Below are 22,412 nucleotides of genomic sequence, written 5' to 3' on the forward strand. Positions count from 1 at the left end.
TTTCCCTTCTCAAAGTTAAAACAAAATGAAGCTGTGGGGAGGGGATGGATTCTCTGTGGTTTTGTCCACACAGTAACTTGACCATAAACATGTCCATAGAAGTTTGTAGTAAGATCTTATCTTAGCTGTGAGTTTTTACATATTTATATCCAGCCTTGACTCTGAAAAATAGAATTTCATTCAGAGGCCAGCCAGTAATAGCTATTAGCTATTAATTTTCGTAGTCTCCTCTAATAAAGACTTGAGTGCAATAGCCACACATAAAAAAGTTTGAATAGCAGAAATACCAGACACCTTTGAATGTCAAGACAAATGTAAGAAAACATCCAGTCATGTGAGGGATCGTCTTCACTTCTCTTTTAGTATTTAAAATGCTGCTGCCTTCTCTTGAAAAGATGTTTTTTACATATGTAAACATCTGGTGAATATTCAAAATCTGCATGCTGAAATTTTGCCTCTGCCCAAAGGCACCCCAGTGAGTGAAAAATAAGAATAAAAATATTTGTGACATTTTCTTCTCATCTGGTTTTACTATGTTAGATGTTTGTGCTTGGTGCAAGATATAGCAGCACTGTGATCTGCGTATGTGAAACACCTATTTTACATTTTCAGTTTTCTCTCTGTGTGAACATGTCTTTTATCTTTAACATCACACGAAGCTGGAAGCCATCACAGAATATGTTTCTTGATAATTGAGCTGGTAAGAATGCTGTGCAGTTCAGTAGTAGGTCAGGTTTGAATTGGTGAGGTTATGCATAAATAATCAGCTCAATTAGGAGAAACAACAGGTTCTTTGTCAGCTGATTTTCCCCCAACTGTGAAATCAGTACAGTGACAGGTTAGTAAATAAAGTTCTTTATTTCTGTCATCATTATGCCCATTTCTAGAGCTTAATTTTGCATGTTAATTCAAATTCCATTCCAAATTAACATTTTCAGGCTAATGTCCATGCCAGTATTATTTGCTTGTTAAGATAAACAGGGACTGGTCAACCTTCTTCCTTGCAGAAGTAGTGTGTCCACACAAGCACTGACTGCTAGAAATACAGCAGAATAATGAACATAATATTTTAAATTAAAGTGAGTTCATTTTCTGCAGCTGCATAATTACTGCAATCCACAATAGGCTGCTCTGATAATGAGTTACACTCTTTCTCTTGGAGAGGATTCCTGAATCTTGTCCTTTTTGTGCTGATTTTTTTCCCATGGTGTCACTAGGCAGAGTTTCTGATTTTTGCTCTTTCCAGTCTATGTTGGTGCTGACACAGGGAGATTCTAGAGATTTTTACAAGGAACACCAACATAACCCCAGGGGCTCTAAAAGATTCCAGAACTTAGCATTGCTGCATTAATATAATAAAGTATCTGCTTCTGCCGCTTGGCCCCAAGCAGTGATGGCCAATTTCATGAACTGAGAAAACACCTTACATCCTAGAGGCCTGACCAGTCAGATGAGATGCTAAAAAAGACCATAAAAATCTCATTGTAATAATGTATATACTGTAATTATTCCCATCATGAGTTCAACTCTGTGTTTCCAGTTTGTCACCACCTTTGAGACCTGTAGGGATATTTTGCATGTACGATAGCTTTTTAAAGCTCTGTAAAGTTTGATATTTTTTGTCACTGAATTTGACTTCAGAGCTTCCATTGACTTCAATGATGGATTATATCCAAGAATCCCCAGTTATATGTGGCCAATGCAGTGTGACAAAAGTTCTGTTGGGGTTCTTTTCTCTGAAAGAAAAGTTGGTTCCTGTTGCCAGTGGAGTCAGAGGGGAATGTTTTGCCACTGACTTTAGCTGAAGATGAAGAGCTTACTCACAGGGACAATTTTGCAATGTACCACTCAGTTATTGTGAGGATTCAATCTTCATCGTATGCATCAGAGTGTTAAAATGCTTACTTTGCCATGATGATGGTTAATTGCTTTCTGTAAAGGTAACATATTTTAATCTGATTTTCCCATGTAGATATTGATGAGTGTGAAGACAATCCTAACATCTGTGATGGAGGCCAGTGTACAAACATCCCAGGAGAGTACAGGTGTCTTTGCTATGATGGGTTCATGGCATCTGAAGACATGAAGACTTGCATAGGTAAGTGAAAGTAAATATATTCCAATTTGCATCAAATGTGGAAAAAATATTTATTAAGGCACTCTTTCTAAATCATCATCTAAATAGACAATGATATTTAAAGAGTATTGCTCTTATCTCCTAATTTTGGCCACCTGACCTTTGGACCTGAACACCTGACTCTTGCACAAATGCAGATGTAATCCCTGCAGATTGGGATGCAGACATGATGCTCTGTGAGGTTTTTATGCAGCTCCGATAAAAAAGTGCTTGCAGAAAGGAAGTGCTGGTGAATGATGCTGAGTAAAATTTCTAGCAAGAAAACCACCAGTGCTGTTTTAAACTTGTCTCTAAGACAAAACTGTATGCAAGTCTTGTACCTTGGAAGAATAAACTCATGAAACAGTATGTCTCCGAAACCACACACATTTGAATTAAAAATCTCGAGCGTATTTGGGGAGAAACATCTGACAAAACTAGACAATGTATGTGTGCATGTATAAATGTATATATACACACACACACATGTACCTAGAAATTATCAATAGTCATAGTCATTCTTTGAATAATGTACTGAATCTTAGTGTCTATTTTTAAGAAGAGTTGGAATTAAAGGTATGTTAATACAGATATGGTAATTTAGCATTGTTACCCCAGATCTCAAAAGGTATGCTAGGTAAGGAATAACTAACCTGAGCAGTTTTTTCTTTGCATGTATAGACCCACTTTTTGTATCAAAACTCATAACTCAAGAGATTCTACCAAATACTTTCTAAGAATTTTATTAATAAATCTTAATTCATGGGTTTTTTTAGATGTTAACGAGTGTGATCTGCATCCAAACATCTGTCTGAGTGGAACCTGTGAGAATACAAAAGGCTCATTTATCTGTCATTGTGATATGGGATATTCAGGCAAGAAAGGCACAACTGGCTGCACAGGTATGTTTTAAAGTTTAATTTTTAATTTTTATTTAAATTTGTGAGTCTACTTTTCTGGTGTTTGGAACCTTCTCTCACTGTGCTTCTTTTCACTTACTTGTGCTCTTTTTGTACCTCTCATCCAAATTTGCTGAGCTTGTGTTCTGCTAATCCTCAGTGGTACAGCCTGATGCTGCTTCTGCTGAAATGAGTGACAAAATGTCCATTGGGAACGTAATTGGGCGTATCACTGCGTTGTTGTTCATCTAAGAGAACAGCAAATGCCATTATCTGTACCTTGACAAACTCCTGAGGACCTCAGTGTGTTTGGATTAATTAATTGTACACTATGCAAGTAAATAACAGGTATGTGTCCGAAGTGTTATTTGGCAAACACAGATGCCTTGAAATAAATGCTAAAATATATTTTCAATTTTGCAAAGTGGCAATGATACAGTTACAGAGCTACATTCTATCAGCAAAATCAGAATCTGCTTTATTCTGTGTATTGCCAGCAAACAGAAATGAGATTCAAATATACAGGCTCTAAGGGCATGATACTAATAATGCTGGTGTCTCAAGCCAAGGTGTTGAGAGTCTCAGACTCTGCCCAAATATGAATGCAAACATATGTTTAATATAATTTTTAATGTAAACTTAGGGTAAACATATTTCTGGCAGTGTCTTTGAGACACACTTTTATTCTTAATCTGCCCTTATTGTACAGAGTTAATAATATGCTTCTTTAAGTGCCCCAAGTACATGAAGCTGGTTTTTTACAGCTCTCATAGAAAAATCTGAGAGCTGGAGTTGTACTTTGCATATTGGACCGTGGACAAATAGTTGTACATTCGTAACAGCTGCCTTTGACTTACATATGAACTGACCTAAATCCAAGAAATCCCTAATTGTACCCTGTAGACCAACATTTCAATGTTCTTTGTTTCTGTGCTAAATTATATGAAGATCTTCAGGACTCTAGACCTGAAAGCCCTCGCGCTGATCTGTTACACATGGTGCAGATACCGCTCCCAGCAAGGAGCACTCAGGGAGGAATGAGCAACCAGTAGTAGGCAAAAGACAGAGAAAGGTCATGGAGGCAGGGGAGGAATCTGAGGTATGGCTTCTGGGGAAGTGCCTGGAAACAGCCACCATTTTGGCATGATGTGATGCAAGGTAGTGGCAAATGTCCCAGGCAGTGGTTTTTTTTGTTAACAGAGAGGTCAGGAAATCCTTCCCTCCTGGTCCCAGCCAAGCCCAGACCTCTGGATGGACACTGTCTGTCATGTGGGCTCTTCCCACCTCCTTGCATATCATTATCTTTCCCTGCTGCTTTTGTCTTCATACTGATGTTTCAGAGAGGATGTCACTAACTAGGAAAAACAGTAGAACACTTTAATTACAACACAGAGATACTATAGAGGGGTTCAGTAACTTGAAAGAGCCCAGTATTCTAAGATAAAAAGTCGAAGTCTCAGTTATGCTGATACAACTGAGATGGGACCATACTCAAATCACCAAAATCTTTTGTATTTAAATAAGAAAACAGGAAGCAGAGTGGGAAGTTTCTAGTTTGGTTTCATAATGAAGAAACTGGTCCCATTGCAACTACAGCATACAGGTTCTCACATTCTGTTTTTTAAAATGTCTGATCTGCTGCTGGAGAACATTGAATTCCCCACTTCATGTTTGCACAGTATTGGAGCAGAATTGAAGTTCCCAGGCTCAGGTACTGCAGACCATGGGAGTGTCCTTCATACTTCTTCTGCAGGGACCTTGCCACAGCACCTTGACCCCAGGATTCAGTTCTTGTCTTAGACAGATCAAAAGCATTCCCAGTTTTTAGGAATTCCCATGGAAAAAAAAAATTACAAAAACGTGTACAGCACTTGGAATGGGAGATTCTCTGTTTCATGAGAACAACTAAATAACGTCCTTTGGGTTCCATTACAGTTTTGTCTAAATATTTCAGCTCTCTTGTCATTACTGACTGTTTCCACTTTAACAAATAAACTTTTTTTTCCCCCCAATCATTTAACAGTATTCAGAATCCACCCACTGACTTACATTCCCATCCCACACAGATGTTAGTTCTCCCCTCTCCATGGTTCTCAATAAGAATGTGGACAGAACGTAGTAACAAAAATACAGTTTTTAAACTATTATGCAAAATTATACATTGTAGATGCAGGTTTCCAAGATCAAGTGCTACGAATGGTTTAATTTCCATTCACAGGGCAGACTGTGATAATACTGACTCAGAGCAGTTCATGTTACAGTTTTCTAGGCAGGCAATAGAGCACAGCCACTAGAGAGAAGGTTGCTATGCTTTCTCCTCTTCTGGTTCCAGATCGCCCAGCTTTATGGCAAATATCTTGTCTGCACTTTTTCTGTCAATAAAGTATATGTGTATTTGTGCAGAAATTAAATCCTGGTTTGGCACTTGAGTTTGTATTTTGTGATTCATCACCACTCTGGAGTGCTGCCTGTAAATTTGCAATATTTCACTGTTGATGTAGAGCCTTAGATTTAGTTGCTCTGATATTTTCACAGGGAAACAAATCCTTCTCTGACTCTCTCCCATCCATCCTTGCAGTTATGGCTGTGTGCACAGCCCCCCTGTTTGCCCCTGGTGGAGTGGGGCTGGCACAAACTTAGGGCACAGTTTGTCTCTTCACAGAGCCAAGCTGAAGGATGTGAACTTGGCGGCAGAAGTTGCCTGACATGGTCATCAGATCAAAAATGTGCTTTACCAGTCAGCTGGATTTCTCCACAGCAGGCTCAGGGAGTTGGAAGGCTGAGATTAGGCTCTGACTCTGCAAGGGCCATGCTGGTGCCCTTTGGAGAAAGACTGGTGGAAAGTGTTCAGCTTTGTGTGGGGTGTGAACTTGAAGAGTTTGGTCTTGAACATGACCTGCTGTCATCCAGTAATGATGACATTAGTGGATACAGGAACAGTGAGTGCACACTGCATACCTGTGTGGCTGGCAATATTGATTCTAAGGAGATCAGACATCTGATTCAGTGAAAGGAAAAGGTGAGCCTGTCCTTGGCCCTCAGAAATAGATCCATAGTATTTTGTGACTCCGTGTGCTCTCCTCTCCATTATTAGTGGCTTCTGGCCATTAATAATACGTTGTGTTTCAGTCTTGATGGCACAAAAGAGCTGTGGTCTCAATGAAGCACACATCTGCCCTTATGAATCTGGGAGCTGGCTGTGTCAGGCCAAATACCAGAAGATAACAATGCTGAGATCTGCCCGCCAAGGGGGGTTATTACAGAAGGAGCACATTGGGAGTAGGCGTCTGTCCAGCAACAACACGCTGTGCCCCAGCATGCTGATGATGTAAGGATGGATAGCAGGCAAGGGCTGAACCTCTCCATGTGAAACTCCAAGAGGTGCTTATTGTACAGTATGCTGAATAAAATCCAAGAGTGGTTCCAAAAGAGAAAACAATTTTATGTGTACAAAGATCAGAATAGGGGAATTTTTCCATATATTTTTCTACTTGTATGAGCACCAAGTTGAAACTCACAGTCTTTTCCCTCTGAAAAGCCTTCCCTTTTCCTACCTGATTACATGGGCAGCAGCCCAGGAGGAGGAAATGCCTTGTGACTTCCACCAGACGACTGACCCTTTGGGAATTGGACCCAGGCTCGAAATACCAGTGAAACGTCAGGGTGATAAAATGCACAGATATGCAGAGACTGCCAAAAAATGTAAAAGTCAGAAACTACTTAAGGGATTTGCATAATTCCTGACAAACAGTACTGATTTATAGGCGGAGTCTGAATTAAATTCACAGTTTACTAAGGATCCTTATAGACCCTTGAAGGCCCATGAAACCTAACAGAAAATGGTACACAGAGTACCTAGAGGATTTCACACCCAGCTATGAACATTTTCTTTAGTTAATGTTCACTCTCCTCTGTTCAAATGCAAAGAAATTACTTGGATGTTTCTAGGATGTAGGTGAGAATACAGTGACTTATCCTCATACTTCTGCCTGGCTAACTTTAATGATCCACTTCCAGACTGTGAAGGGATGTGCTGTGCAGATACTGGCTGTTGATTTCTTTCCTTTGCTTGCCACATTTGCAAGCATAGTGCCAACATGGCAGGTATATTTGACGTGTATTTTTGCTGCGTATCAACAGCCCTGAAACTTTGTGCCACTGTGATTAATGGGAGAGGTGCTTCATTAATTGCCAAAGACTTGAGAGAAAAAAAGTATTTGTCCAAAGAAGAGAACTGAAGGAGCCAACAGAGTAGGGTGACTGACAGGTTTTTTTCCCCAGAGTGCTTGGGATTGTTATGATGTCAGACCTGCATATTATTTATCATGCGTATTCTCATCTGTTGTAGGCAGACAACTCCCTTAGTATTAATGGGAGTTGTGCAATTGCAAAGCTGAGAACATGTGTGCAGCAGGACTGGGGCACAGTGGGACTGGCTGAGGATGCAGTGTCAGTCTTGGATTGGAATGTCTTTATTTTCCTTGGCTTGTCACGGACTCATACTGGAGGCAGAAGGAGAAGGTTGATATAAATCAGTGACTCACTCCTTTACTCTTCAGTGAAAATCCCCATGAAGTCAGTGGGAATAGGCTATCATTGTGTGAAACCCTGACTTGAGTAGTGTCCTCCTGGGTGCTCTTTGGGTCATGATACCTTTACTCAGACCGAGTAACGCCTTTGTCTTCAAACAATCAAATGAAAATAGTTGGAGTATTTGAAGAGTGTAGTACTGTTTGTGCTGCCATGCAGACAGAACAGGCTGGACTCATGCTCTTATTAAAGATATTTATATTGAGTTAATTTTTCCCCAGTAGAGCTCAAGTTCTCCTTTCTGTTTCATTCTGTGAAGCCATAATTCAGTACTTATGGCAACATAAATCCATATTAAGCTCCACTATAACCAGGCATAAATTCCATTGATTTCACTGCCCTGTTTACACAGTACTGTGTTTGGTCGGAGATCTCTTTTGCCTTGGAAATAATTGCAATGCAATAAATGTAGGCTTAAAACTCAGCTGTGCAATGAAAGGAGAGAATAGGGATTATAGCAAAACAGCATCTGAGTTAAATGCAGGTAGCTTTGAAAAGAAGTAAAATCTGGGATGAAGCCAGTGATGGTATTTTATATACCTCAATCAGCTTTCATTTAAGTGTCTGAAAACCTTTCCATGCATCACGGAAATAAGCCCTGCAATGTCCCAATAAAGGTAGATGGTATTAGAAAATACATTTTGCATTCCACATTTGATCTTTACCCAGACAAAACGCATTGAAATCTATTGAAAACTTTTCCTGGAAAAAAGCTGAGAAGGATTTCAGGATTTTGTTCAAAGCAAGTGGAATGGCATTTCACTGGCTGATCTCTGAGAAAGTTGATCCCATTATAAATACTTGGATATAGATTTGTACTTGCAACTTTCATCCCACAAAAGATTCCAAGCTTTTTAGTGTGCGTGTCAAACAGCTGATGGGGGAACGAGTGTCCACTGTGAGGGCACCAGTGTCATGGTGCTGCTGCCCCACTGGGAGGTGTTAATGTGTGTGAAGTGTCAGCTGGTCAGTGCAAGGTGGGATGGAGTCCACAGTCACTTTACAGAGAGTGGAAAACTTGGCTTAGTTTGTCTTAAATTTGAGTCTGAGCATGACTTCATTGTGGTGTAGCTGTTGCATGCAAGTTTCTGTTTGTGTTTGCTGGTGGTTTAAAAAAATTCTTGGCAGAAACCTCTCTACTGATGATAATTTTTTGTGGTGTTTTGTTGTGCTCTGCAGGGTATAAGGAAACTTGTGATTGTATGTTTCAAAGCATCAAATAATCAAATGCAATGCAGGCTTAATGTTAGCAGTGGTTTAACAGTTTGGGTTTTAAAATCATGTAAAGGTTAAACTATAGAGTGTTTGCCTCAGCTTTCTTGTGTCAGTGTATACTGTATCTGACCTCTCTGAATTCCTTCTACTCTTTCCCTTCAGACCAAGCCAATATGGGTTGGGGTTTTTTTTGACCATGCTTAAGATTTTTGACAGGCACTAGTTTCCTGTTTAGTGTGATGTTATCTTCATATGAGTTTCTGCACATGCTAAAGTCAAATCTACTCTGACCCTTTTTTTGAGGTTACATACGAAAGGCAAATCTGCTCTGACCCTTTTTTTAAGGTTTAAAAAAGTAAGTATCCATTTGCATGTTTTCAGGCTTGTTGGTGCAGTCAACATTCATTAATGGTAGATTCCAGCTGCCACATTTAGATCTATATCTAGACATCAGCATTCAGATTATGGGAATGTTCATGTCTGGGGTTTTGATTCAAAGCAATGCCTCATTTAGAAAGAGACTCAGAAAAGTAAGATTAGATGAAATTCCACTTATGCAGACTTTAAACAAACTCCAAAAAAACAAAAGCTAACCAACCAATACCAAAAAACAAACAAATAAACCAACCACTAAAAAAGGCCCAAAATCCCAACAACAAAAACCCCCAAGCAAACCCAAAATCCACCAAACAAAAAAACCTCCAAACCAACAGTGGGTTTGGGTATTTTCTGGCCTTCTGGGTATTTAATTTTAGGATGATGGACGGATGTTGTCTGCTTCTCGAAGTCATGTGTCGCCTTTGTGAAAAGGCAAAATATGTGTACAGAGCATAGAGAAAGGACACAGCCTTTTGTCTAGACAAGTGTGGGCAGAAAAACCTAAGAGTTACAAAGGAAATGATTGAAATCATACCTGGACACTTTTCCCAATAGTTCCACAATCATGCCCTCTTTAAAGAGCTAATTTTTATTAGGCAAGATGATAGGGAGACTCAAATCTCTGATTTTGGGGCTGAGAACCCCAAAGGTTGTTACATGTTTGATGGCTGATGCCTTTCTTAATCATCTTCTTGAGAGGGGTCAGAGCTGGGGTTTTGTCTGTGGAATCATGCAGTGTTTGTGAGCTTGTTTTCCCTTTCCATGAGCTCATTGTACAGAATGAGATGATTTAGCTTACTGCAACATCAAAGGCACCTGGGAGGGCTAAAATATTGATATAAATTTTAAGTGGTTTGATATGAACTCTAGATAATTTACGTCCTGCGTGGAAATAAAGCACAATTAGAGAGAGCTCAGTTACAGAAAACACCATAAAATCCATCGCTCAGATGTGCAAGAAAATTCCTGCCAGTTTTGTTGTAGTTACCAGTAATAATTTCTGAAAACTTTGCCTTTAAGTTTATACATTCTCCAAGTACCTGTATGGGGCATTAATAATGTTTTGTGAGAAGGAAGAGTGGAGTTCAGTTTGGGTTTTGCAGTCTATACATCATGATATTGCCAGAGAATGACCAAGAATGAAAATAAGGTGAAAATAGCAAGTACTGAAATAGAATGTTCTGGCATGAACATGTGTGTTGAAGATTGGATGATTTGGTGTCTTCAAGGATGCTGACTTCTTTCCACTGTTTTCTGAGGTTTCCTGAGTTCCTAGTAAACACAACCCATCCTCCACCTTCCACACAGAGTCTGGCAAAGCTTCATGAACTTCCTGGGCTTATCCTAGGAGGAGTTTGTGAGTGGTGCCTAGCTGGCGTTCATCAGCATCCATGCAGATACAATGGGTGCTTCTGGGAGTGCTGCATTCCAGGAGATACTGGGCATTAGAGTTGCCTCTGAGACTTTTTAGCAAACTATGCAATGTAGAGCCACCAATGTAGTCCCTCTCTGCAGGCTTCAGGATGGACAGATTGGAAAAACTGTCTTCTGAGTTACTGTTTTCCTCCTCAAGTGTAAAAGTTACCAGGCTTTGAAGTGAATTGCAGAAGTACTGCTTTACATGCCTATGAGAAGAATAGGTAGTGGGGCAGCATGTCTGAAATCTGCCACATGCTTCTTTGCTTTTCTTTACTTTTCTTTCTTGTGATTTTATTTCTCTTCTGCTTCATTTCTAAAAGTCATGTTGTAATGAAATGCAGGCTTGCTTTCATGTTCACTTTGACTTTCTTGAGAAATTCCAGTGTCAGTTTTCTGGATATGAGAAAGTGTGATCCATGAGCCTCTCAAAAATCTCTGTGTTTTTGCAGATATCAATGAGTGTGAAATTGGAGCCCATAACTGTGACAGACACGCCATATGTACAAACACAGCAGGAAGTTTCAAATGTAGCTGCAGCCCTGGCTGGATTGGAAATGGTATCAAGTGCACAGGTGAGGGTCATATGCATTTGTATTTATTTATAAGGCTGGGCCACAGTGGGATTCTAGCAATTCTGAAAGAAAACCATACCACACCTATAAATTGTGAAGAAAAGTGATTATCAAACTTGTTAGGTTGATCTGACATGATCTGTTAGAGGACAAATTCTCTACCATGGTAACTGTGAAATCAGCATTATGTCATATTTGGCTTGTGAAATGGTGAGAACACAGCAAATGCTGTGATTCTGTGACCATGGAGAGAGACACTGTGTGCTTGAGGGCAACTTATGGCAGGCAGTGAGAAGTCTCCTGGTGCTCCCTGTAAAAACAAGGTACAGGTCTTAGTATTGAGTGCCCTGCAGCTTCCTCATTCACAGTTACCTTGTCAGACTTTTTGATCTGCTACAAATAAACTGTTCCCCTCTTCTTCAGTCAGATGACCTCACATATTTGTGGGTTTTATTATGGGAGATGATTTAAAATAGAGCTTCTGTGTGCCATACGCTATTTAAAATTTGTATTCATGGTATGTTTTTTTAACTAATGTTGGTTTTTTTCTTTTCTTTTTTTTTCCTTTTTTTTTATTATTTTAAAGATCTGGATGAGTGCTCCAATGGAACCCACATGTGCAGCCCACATGCTGACTGCAAGAATACAATGGGCTCTTACCGCTGCCTCTGTAAAGAAGGTTATACTGGGGATGGCTTCACTTGTACAGGTGAGCTTTCCTAGGAAAGCATCAGATGACCTCCAGTGGTCCCTTGCAGCCTGAGTTAGTCTGTGATCCAATACACAAAAATGGCTTTTAAACATTTGAAATTATGCGCTAATATGTCATCGTCCATTGTCTTCTCCTTCACCTAGGTTGCCATAATTTGAAAGAAATACTGTATAGTATACCTAGTCTAAATCAATCACTTTTTTTCACTTGATAAAATGCAATTTTTCATTGAGCTTTCCTTGTTAGTTGGCATGAGTGGCAAAATTACTAAAACAATGCTTGATCGTATAATTTGGCTAGTTAGTAAACCAGTGCATTGGCCCCTCACCTTAATACTTCAATAATAGGGCATATGCATTAAAATTGCTTCATAAAATTGCCTAAAAATATATGTTCTTTCCAGAAGTGAGTGTGTGCTGTCTGCCTTCTTTACTGCATCATCCTGAGAGATGGTGTCAGGATATGGTGCTGGCATGTAGAATGAGGGAAGTAGCTGCTTCAGAAACCGCATTTTATAAACTGTAGATGTAATTATTAGACTTTGCTAGAGAGATGTTTCCCACCCACACTTCAGTCTTCTGCTCTGAAGAGCAGATTAGCTCATGTATGCTTAGTCATGAGGAGCTATTGCACTCGAGCTGTCAGTGTTGCTCTGTGCAGGGTGTTGCTGTTTGGAGCAGAGCCATGCGGCGGGCAGCTGCTGGGCCAGGTTTTCAACTGGTGCAAATCAGCAGCACTCTATCAACTACAGCAGGTTTTTATGGCATCTGAGAATCTGGCTCATCAGGTTTAAGGCTGAATTAGAATCAGTCCAAATTATAAGTGAACCCTGGGATTCTGTTTAGTTCTCTCCATATAATTTAATCTTGAATCTGACTCAGCTTCCTCAGTGGCCTTCCTAACCTGGTGCTCTTTGTTCATTTCCCGTGTGATGATTTCCAGGAGTCCATAAACTATATCCTTCAGCTGAGTGCTTACCGAGTTTCTGCCTTCAGTAGAACTTGAATTTTTTTTTAAGTTTGGGTACTTTATTGTTCCTGGATTCAAAAGGTGGCTGGGACTCCAACTAGAGAACGCAAGTGTTCTGTAGGCCCTCTGCCAGTGTGCAGCATTCACCCTGTAGGTACTACTTTTGATTTGCCAGCCATGGACTTTCCAAAGCTCACAGTGCCAACCAGGCTCTGCTGCAATAAGCAGGTGTTTTTGTGATGTGTAACATTTCAGCTAAAGAGTAAGGGCCACGAGCTGTCTGAAGGGGAGCGTGCTCCAATATCAAGGCTGTTTTTCTCATCAGCTGTTAACCTGCAGTTTAATTTTGATCAAGTTCTTTTCATGCCACTTTTTGTATGTTTGACATGGAGAACTGCCTATTACCATATGTTTGCTCATTGCACAGTAAACCTCTTTTTTTTTTTTTTTTCAATTACTGCCTCTAGGCTCTGCTGTAATAGAAACAATAACTATAATAAATTTCACGTGCTCATTCTGAGTCTAAATTTGACCCTGTGTACTGCCTCCAATTGTTATTAACTGTAGCTGCTTTAGGAGTCTGTGCCTCTCTCTGATTTTCCTTTTGATTAGAAACTGTATTTTCAGCATGTTGGAAATACACTGAGCTGTTACATGTAGTAACCTCTGCTCATAAGATTGCAGGCTCATAGATTGCAGTTTCCTCTGCAAGTGTTCAGAGGTAATAGAATAGTTGAAATGTTTGGAACACTGCAGCTTCAGCTCACATATGTTGGTGAGAAAAACATATTATTGTAAACTTGCTATTTCTCTTCCTTTTACAGACCTTGATGAATGCTCAGAAAACTTGAATCTCTGTGAAAATGGGCAGTGCCTCAATGCCCCTGGAGGGTATCGCTGTGAATGTGATATGGGATTTTTGCCAAGTGTAGATGGGAAAGCATGTGAAGGTAATTCTCTGTAAGCTTTAAACAATGCTCAACAAATTCTACCTTAATACTATTTTATATTTCAAAAATTTTACAATTGGTTGCAATTGTGATTGAGGTGAGAACGGCATCAAAATTGTCAGTAGTAGTTGCTTTTTTGCAGTTTATACGTTTATCGTGGATCTCTAAGTGGTCATCTACCTGTTGTACCTGCCTTTTCATTGACCATTTATGTCCAGTTCCTCATCTTATTCATAATAATCTAACAGAAAAAGTTGTTACTTTGCATTGGTATGTATGAAACTGAAAAACAGTGATTTGGTAGCCAATACAGTGAACATGCTTTGAGGGCTTCTGTGAGGTGCAAAATCAGAGTGTGAAGCCTTGCAAAAAGTTTGTATGACCACAACAAAAAAATAAATTCCCATGACTGTTCAGTTTTGAGGGTGAGCTGTCAGTTAACTGTTTACAACTCGTTCATAAGAGCTTTGCATATAGGAAGATTCAAACCAATCAAATAATAAACACGTTGCCAATATGATTAAGGTCATATATTTGATTTCAGCTTTTGAAATCCTCGTTTGATATAGCACTAATCAGTTAAGTCAGTCAAGAAGACTCAGCCATATCATCTGACATAGTAATAACTCTTAGTAACTGGTATTTGATGGAGTTCATAAGTACATCACTATAAATAGGATTTTCCCCCTTGAAAAGTGTTCTGTGTATTTTTTTAGCAATCGACCAAGTGAAATCATTTATGAGAGTGAATTTTTCTTTAAACTAAACCAATATTAGATTTCATAACGTTTCATGAAACAATTTACTTTCAGACCTTTTAGCTAAGTTTAAATAGCTTACTTAGAGTCCAGCTCCTGTTGCTAAAACAGACTTGCCTTGATGTTTCAGATGTGTATGCTAAATGCAGTATTTTAAGGTCCTTTGTAAACACACACTTTTTTATTGTATCAAATTGGTCATTCTTTGTGCAGTGCATGTGACATTCAGTAAATACTGAATCAGACTCAAATGATTTGGACAAAAAGCACAAAAGTGAGCTCTGCTTGCCAAACTTCAGATCTGTCAAATATAGAAACCTGAGGATGAACATAAAATTCACCTTTGGACACAAGCTTTTCCCTTGCTGGTGTCCAGCTTTCTGCAGATGATTGCTGACTTAGAATAAACTTCATTTTTTTAAAAGCATGTCTTCTTCTATGTTTAATATTGCTACTTTTCAGATTAACCCACCAATAAGCTAGGATTGTTTCTGGCAGAGATATTGGAAGGAGCCTTTTTCCCCCAGAAAAGGTTATGGAGTAGGTTCCTTAGTCTCCAGCATGTTACTTTTTCTTGTCTTATACTGTGTGCAGAAGCTGTTGGCTTCCAGATCCAGGTTGCTGAACCTTTTTACAGTTCTCTGTCTATGTCTTAAGAATATAAGGAAACCTCATATTTTTCCCCTCCTGTTCCTTTATCAGATATTGATGAGTGCTCACTTCCTAACATCTGTGTCTACGGTACTTGTCATAACCTTCCGGGACTTTTCCGGTGCGAGTGTGAAGTGGGCTACGAGTTGGACAGAAGTGGTGGGAACTGCACAGGTAAAAGTTTTGAACAATGTGCTTTTTAATTTTCTGTTAGTGTCATGGTCAGCTCCTTAGGAAATTCTTTTAGAAAGCTATACAGATCAAACTGGATATAGGAAAGTGCAGAGTTGCCTACTGTATAACATGCTTCTCTTTCCTGTTCTTTGTCAACCTCTGATATCCCCTTAAGAAAGGGAAAACAGATCAGAGAGAACCCCTCTGGCAGAGATGTGTTGTGCCTTGTACAGTACTTCACAGTACTGGGTGGTCAGCTCTGACCTTGTCTTGTATTTTTCTGTTAAGTATTTTTTTAGTACTTTATATGAATTCATAAAGTGAATGTGAAAACATAAGTTCATAGATTGATTTTTCAGGAAAAACACTTTTTTCCCCCGCTATAAAATGATGGATGCATCTCAGACTACTGTTCTTCTAAAAGGTGCCTTTATTTTTTAGAGCTTTCTGGAGATCAGTATCTCATAACTAATGGATTGTGATGGTCACCGTATGGTACCTGATGTATCCATGACTTGCACTGTTCTTGAGTATTTGCTTACCACATGCTGTGTTTTCTTGCAGATGTTAATGAATGTGCAGATCCTACAACATGCATTAGTGGCACATGTATCAATACTGCTGGGAGCTACACCTGTGAGTGCCCTCCTGATTTTGAGCTGAATCCCACCCGAGTTGGATGTGTTGGTAAGGGACCACTTGTTATGTTATTTACAGGGGAAGTTCCACAGAGGGACTGCAAGCCCAGCTGCATAAGAATAATCCCAGGTCATGGAAAAGGGCCTCAATTCCCATCCCACTGCCCCTGGCTTAGAAGCTGTAGTAGGGCAGCAGGAGCATGTCCAGAGCTGATGCAGCAATGCCAGCAGTGCCTGGCTGCCAGAACCAACCCTTTGGGGCTTGTTAGAGCTGTCCACAATTTGCAACAGGCATAGACAATTTTAAATTTCAACAAACTTAAGCCCTCATCCAGCTGGCCCCAAGATGGCAGGCAAATGAAGCTGTGGCATAAAGCCACCCATGCTCTTGGAGCATTGAGTGCAGCTTGGCTGGGCGCAGCTTCATGACCAACGGAAATACTCTTGTATTAGGCTCCAACTGCTTAGTAATGCTCTCATATTTTTTTGGTTTTGTTTGTTTAAGAGAGTGTAGGGATGCTTCTCAAATTCAAATGTATTTGAAATTCCTGACACTTAGTAGATGCTTTCATGCTTGTTAACCTCAAGGAGAGGAGAAAGCAATGAGTTTCTGGAACGGGAAGGATGTACAAATGTGGGGTAAAATGTGAATGAAAATGAGAAAAGGCCTGGCAGAATTACCCTTAGTCATGATGAGTAAATTCCCTACTTTGTGAGAAGTCCAACAAAGCCAAGGAATGGGGCACCATGAACCTATGTAAGTGGGAAATGCTGGGCCTCCCTGGGCAACACAGCTTACTTGCTTTGGCTGTCCTGCAAGAACTGAGAGCCATCTGTAGGTATCCCTCATCCTAAGATGATGTGTTGTGTTTTGCTCTCACGAAATGTGTTTGTCATTATGTGCACTGTGAATAGATACACGATCTGGCAACTGTTACCTGGACATCAAAACTCGGGGAGATAACGGTGGCACCTTCTGCAGCAACGAGATTGGAGTGGGTGTTTCCAAGGCCTCCTGTTGCTGCTCCCTGGGCAAGGCTTGGGGAGTTCCCTGTGAGCATTGCCCAGCTGTGAACACAAGTAAGTCTGCATTTCCTGGGTTAAACACAGCAGTGTCTTAGCTGGATTTTTTTTCTAATTTAGCCGAGTAACTCAAATACTGGTGTAATCATTTATTGTATACATGTGGGGGACAGGAGTTTACCAAAAACTTTACTAGTCTTTCAAAAAGATTACTTAGTCAGAATATTATTATCACTTCTGAGCAAGTTAGTGTTACACAAAAACCTGCATTATGAAATAGAATAGCAGTTGATGTTACAGAGTAAAACCTAATAATGTTTATGTCTGATTACTTTGTAACTTTACATTTAAACAACCTGTAATAATAGGATCCATTTTAAAAAATAGTTGTGCTGAAAATGTTTCTACTGTTGTATGCTCATAAGTCTATTTTGGTTTCAGCTGAATATAAGGTTCTTTGCCCTGGAGGGGAAGGATTCCGACCAAACCCTATTACAGTTATATTAGAAGGTAATGTTTACATTTTCCTATATTTACGTGTCTAAAATTATGAAACTCTTTAGTGAGGGTTGTTTTTCATGGAAAAGCATTAATGAAATGTTTATGGATTTGTTTGGACAGATATTGATGAATGTCAAGAGCTGCCTGGACTTTGCCAAGGAGGAAAATGTATTAATACATTTGGTAGCTTCCAGTGTCAGTGTCCATCGGGGTACTATTTGAATGAAGAGACTCGAGTGTGTGATGGTATGTAGCCTTCACTTAACTAGTCTTCTGTTTTATTCTTTGAAAATGATGACAGATCAATGTGCAGAGAATTAATCCGTCCTTGGAAAAGGAGCATAACCAGACTAAGCAGTGTAAAGCTTAAGGGTGGGAAAACTGGAAAAAGTTCAAGTCTTGCACAGAGAGAGTGAAAATTCCATCTTGACCAAGTATCACTGACACATTTTCATTCTCAGAAGCTTAACAACAAAGCTTCTCACTTTGTGGCCACTCACTCACTGCCTTTATGTTCTCTCCTAGATGTGAATGAGTGTGATACACCTGGCATTTGTGGACCTGGAACATGTTACAATACTGTTGGGAATTACACCTGCATCTGTCCTCCTGATTACATGCAAGTCAATGGAGGAAACAACTGCATGGGTATGTGTTGGGGGTTCTTTAAAGCTTTATCTTGCTGCTTTGGGCCAGGTAGATCATCTTCCCTAAGAGTTGCCTACTGCATTGGCCTGGGGTTTTCTTCATTTTCACAGATATGAGAAGAAGTCTGTGTTACAGAAATTACTACCCTGACAATCAAACCTGTGATGGTGAGCTGCTCTTCAATATGACCAAGAAAATGTGCTGCTGTTCCTACAACATTGGACGTGCATGGAATAAGCCTTGTGAACAGTGCCCTATCCCGAGCACAGGTACATTTTTGTATTGCAGAGCTATTTGAAAGCCTTGGTAACATCATAATTATTACTATTAGTGACTGTGGTGTTGTTAGCGATGCTATGTCTTTTTCTGCTCTTGTGTGTCTAAAGTGAAGGGATTAGTTAATTCTTTGCCTGGGGGTGATCAGCCCTAGTCACAATGAGGGCATATGTGGAGTGGTTTGTGTTCGTGCTGCTGGGCTGTGCCACCTCTGTGCCAGTTTCACTGTATTGGAGAGTTCATGCTCTGTATTGGTTAATCTGTCTCTGCAAGTGCTTGATGACCCAGTGTTGAGCCACTGACCAAGATTTTATTGGTATTGCTCCAGCAAATGCTGTACTGTGCCTTGACTGCTGATTGCCACGAAGGGCCTTTGTGGTAGCCATGAGTTTACAGAGAGAGCTTGGTCTCCTCTGAGAATGATCTGTATTAAGCAGCTAAATGTAAGATGTGGGAGTTTCTGTGCTAACTGTAAGGGCATTCAAGACTCCTCCACACTGGATAAGACTGCAGAGTTGAGCAGGACATCCCACTGTGGTTTGAGGTGGTTTGCTTCAAGAGCAACTTCCTAGACATTTATTTGATTAACTTCCAACTTATAGTTCAGGTTTTTAAAAGTCAGATCTGGACTTATGTGCAAACACTGTAAGGCACAGAGATAGGCATACACAAAGAAAAACCAGCTTTTGATCCAAATCCCTCTACATTTTTTATTTGCAAATTTCAATGGCCTTTGAATGAGAACCCAAATGCAAACTAAGCACCTAACATGGTGAGTTTGGGAAAGGGGCTGCCTACCTCTTTGTGCCCTGCAGGTGCTGAAAGAGTAGAATTTTCTCGGGCAAAGAATATAATGAATTTTTGACTGTTGATTAATTCCAAATGCTTTAATCACTGCTTTGTGTTCCTCTTGCAGATGAATTCTCCACACTCTGTGGAAGTCAAAGGCCTGGCTTCTTCATTGACATTTATACAGGATTACCAGTTGGTGAGTTGTAATTTATGTTTTGAACGAAATTCCATGCTACCTCTGCCCAGGAAAGAGGGGAGGTTTGTTTTCCCAGTTATTTTTTTCAAGGGAAGAATGACAACTAAACAGTGTAATGGAGTTCAAGCCTCTGTTAAGTCTGAGCCTGCAAACTTTCTGCCTGGCTACTCCTCGCTGGCAGCAGGGATAGTTGCTGCTTCTAATCAAGGCAACAGACGGCTCCAAAGAAACTGTAACCAGGCCTGAGCAGGGCACAGATACCGAGAATAAGAGGTCTGGGAGTAAGGCCAACCAGCATTTGGTCTGAGAGGAATTGGGAGTCTTTCCTTCAAACTAAAGCAAGATTTAATCTGACATTTCACACCAGTCCCCCTGTGTATTGGTTTGACACAAAAATCCTTTTTTCTGCTCGGCTGGAATATTTCTCACATATGTTTATTGTGTGTTACACTTGAATCGCAAGTAACAAATTGCAAAACAAAAAGAGGGAGAGAATGAGGAATTCTAGGACAAGGAATTGAGTAAATCCCTAATGGGACTCCCTTTTGTTTTTATTCACACTAAAATGCAAATAAGAAGCAGATAATGTGCCCTGTAACAAACAGAGGCAGCATATAGGCAGTAATCAGATGCTTTAGCATTAAGCTGTTGCTGCAATGCAGGGTACAACTAGTTAGATGGAAATATTTCTAGTAAAGTGGGGAATGTAATTTTTAAAGAAGTTTCAAAAACGTACAGTATTTATTATTTACGAGGTCATTTCTTGGAAGCAAAATATCCGCTCCTAGGTATTAGCATTATCCCAAATTGTTGCTGAGTCTACTCGAGCTAATTAGGCCATTCATCAGCATCAGCAGGGAGCCCTTGGATGGTGCTGACATTCACAGGTAAAAGCTGCATCTGCAGTGCTGCCATGTGTGCAGGACATTTGCAGTCTGCTCTGTCTGCCCTGCCACAACTGTGCCACAGTACTCTGTGTACCCTGTAATATTTGCTTACAATCCTTACATGATGTTGCTGTTCTCTTTGGATTAAAGTTCTAGATAGTTGCTCCAAGTGGTTGTTTCAGAGACAGAAGTAGTTCTATTTTTACTCATCCATTATATCAGAGGGCTCAGAATTACAGGATCTAATGTAGGAAATGAGGGGTTGGATCCAGCAGCAACATTAAAAAAAAAAAAACAAAACAAAACACAACATTATCTGTTGGAAACTCCTGTAAACTGATAATTTCCCCCCGTATTCTGTGTCTGTGTACCTCAGTGCATGTGGCAATGTTTACTAAAGACAGAGGCTTTGGAGGAGTCTCTGAACTCTGTCATCTTGTCAGAATATTAAGATGTGTAAGGGCCCAATAGGCAAGACATATAATTGCAATAGCAGCTGGGGTTTTTTTCTGCCAAAATCAGTTACTTAACTTGGGTGTATACAGAGCATTGGCAAGCCCCAGCTGCCTGGGTTAATCAATCTAATTAATAACATGTTGGCAGCACTTCAGATGTTACCTGGCATTGGCACTTTCAAATTGTTACATAAACCCATGGAAGTCTTTTCAGATTAACAAGGGTAAAACAGTGCAAAACTAGTTCTGACAAGTGTTTGCATTCAGTCTTGCTCTCCTGTATTAAACCAAAGACAGTTACATTCTCCCTGTTTGGCTCTTCCCAATAACTCCACTGCAACAGGTTCATCAGGGCTGTGGGTGGGAGACATGAGCAAGGACATATGATACCCTCTGCATTCCTGTGGCAGGATATACCTTCAGTATAGTGAAGAGTCAGAACCTGAAGAAGCAGAAAATACCTACATTTCCACAGTTTGAAATGACTCACTGTCTTGCAGTTGGGAAAATTCTGATGCTGTCATCAAACATTTAATAATTACCTTAAGGATAAATGCCTAAGGACATATTCTGGAGCAGAAGATTCCATGAAGTGCTCTTTACAAATATTTAAAACCAATTATTCTTGCAGATATTGATGAATGCAGAGAGATTCCTGGAGTGTGTGAAAATGGGATCTGTATAAACATGGTTGGCAGTTTCCGGTGTGAGTGTCCCGTGGGATTCTTCTACAATGACAAGCTGCTGGTCTGCGAAGGTAAAGTGCTGTTCTCCTGCAGAGAACTGGTGTTTCACCAGCTGGCAATTCACACCCCCCCACATCTGAGACACTTGCAAGTCATCTGTCATGAGGGGAAAATACCATTATCAGTGTAATAAGTTTGTGTTAATTCAGGCATTTTCAATTCTATTGCATAGAAAATACCAGATTTTCCATCAGACATCTAAGGCCTTGAAGGCACATGAGTCAGCAGTCATGGGAAGAAACATTGTTTTTCACGTTTGACAGTAAAGCCAAGAAAAAAATAGTAGTCTTGAGTCAGATCATGAGCATAATTTTTTTAATTCCAGAATATTTTTTTTCTAGTGCAACAAAGATTTTTTTTAAAAAGTATAAACACATGATAATTTTTTTCCAGTTTAAACATTTCCTAACATTGTATTAGTCAGTTCGGTGGAGAAACTGAAAATAGCAGCAGGAATTGCTGTCATTCTCTGGTGTGGGTTGTGACTGCTGGCAACATGAGTGCTGCAAGCAAGGCATCAAGAGCTTTGAGTGAAAGCATCTTCTGTGTGCTGCTTCTAATTGAAATCCAGATACACTTCTGGGGAGATAAACTTCTCTTTTTGCAGCAGCTTAAGTAAGGAAAATCCATCAAAATGTTTTTTGCCTAAAATTTTGTGCTGCTGTTTATGTTGAAAGCTTCTAATATCCAGCAGGGATCTTGATGCTCTGCTATGCTCAAGGAGATCCCCACAGTCTCCAGTGGAGACTGTGCATACACAGCAGCTTTCTTATTCTGATCTCAGTCTTAAGACTGAAACTCACCCATGTGACATGTTGCAACAAGCCTTTCATGGGCCCTCCAACAC

The 22,412-nt window shown here is 40.0% G+C and overlaps 1 protein-coding gene across 1 annotated transcript in view; it reads left to right on the forward strand.

Annotated features, from left to right (window-relative positions):
• Nucleotides 1–22,412, forward strand: part of FBN1 (fibrillin 1) — a 146,399-nt gene that overhangs the window by 98,551 nt on the left and 25,436 nt on the right. The window contains 14 exon segments of the mRNA XM_032699840.1: nucleotides 1,973–2,098; nucleotides 2,893–3,018; nucleotides 11,067–11,189; nucleotides 11,776–11,898; nucleotides 13,695–13,820; nucleotides 15,281–15,403; nucleotides 15,968–16,090; nucleotides 16,957–17,121; nucleotides 17,506–17,574; nucleotides 17,686–17,811; nucleotides 18,091–18,213; nucleotides 18,324–18,482; nucleotides 19,406–19,477; nucleotides 21,451–21,576. Of these exon segments, the coding sequence (XP_032555731.1) occupies nucleotides 1,973–2,098; nucleotides 2,893–3,018; nucleotides 11,067–11,189; nucleotides 11,776–11,898; nucleotides 13,695–13,820; nucleotides 15,281–15,403; nucleotides 15,968–16,090; nucleotides 16,957–17,121; nucleotides 17,506–17,574; nucleotides 17,686–17,811; nucleotides 18,091–18,213; nucleotides 18,324–18,482; nucleotides 19,406–19,477; nucleotides 21,451–21,576 (1,710 nt within the window).

The sequence above is a fragment of the Chiroxiphia lanceolata genome, chromosome 12 (genome assembly GCF_009829145.1).
Source record: "Chiroxiphia lanceolata isolate bChiLan1 chromosome 12, bChiLan1.pri, whole genome shotgun sequence".
Classification (NCBI taxonomy): domain Eukaryota; kingdom Metazoa; phylum Chordata; class Aves; order Passeriformes; family Pipridae; genus Chiroxiphia; species Chiroxiphia lanceolata.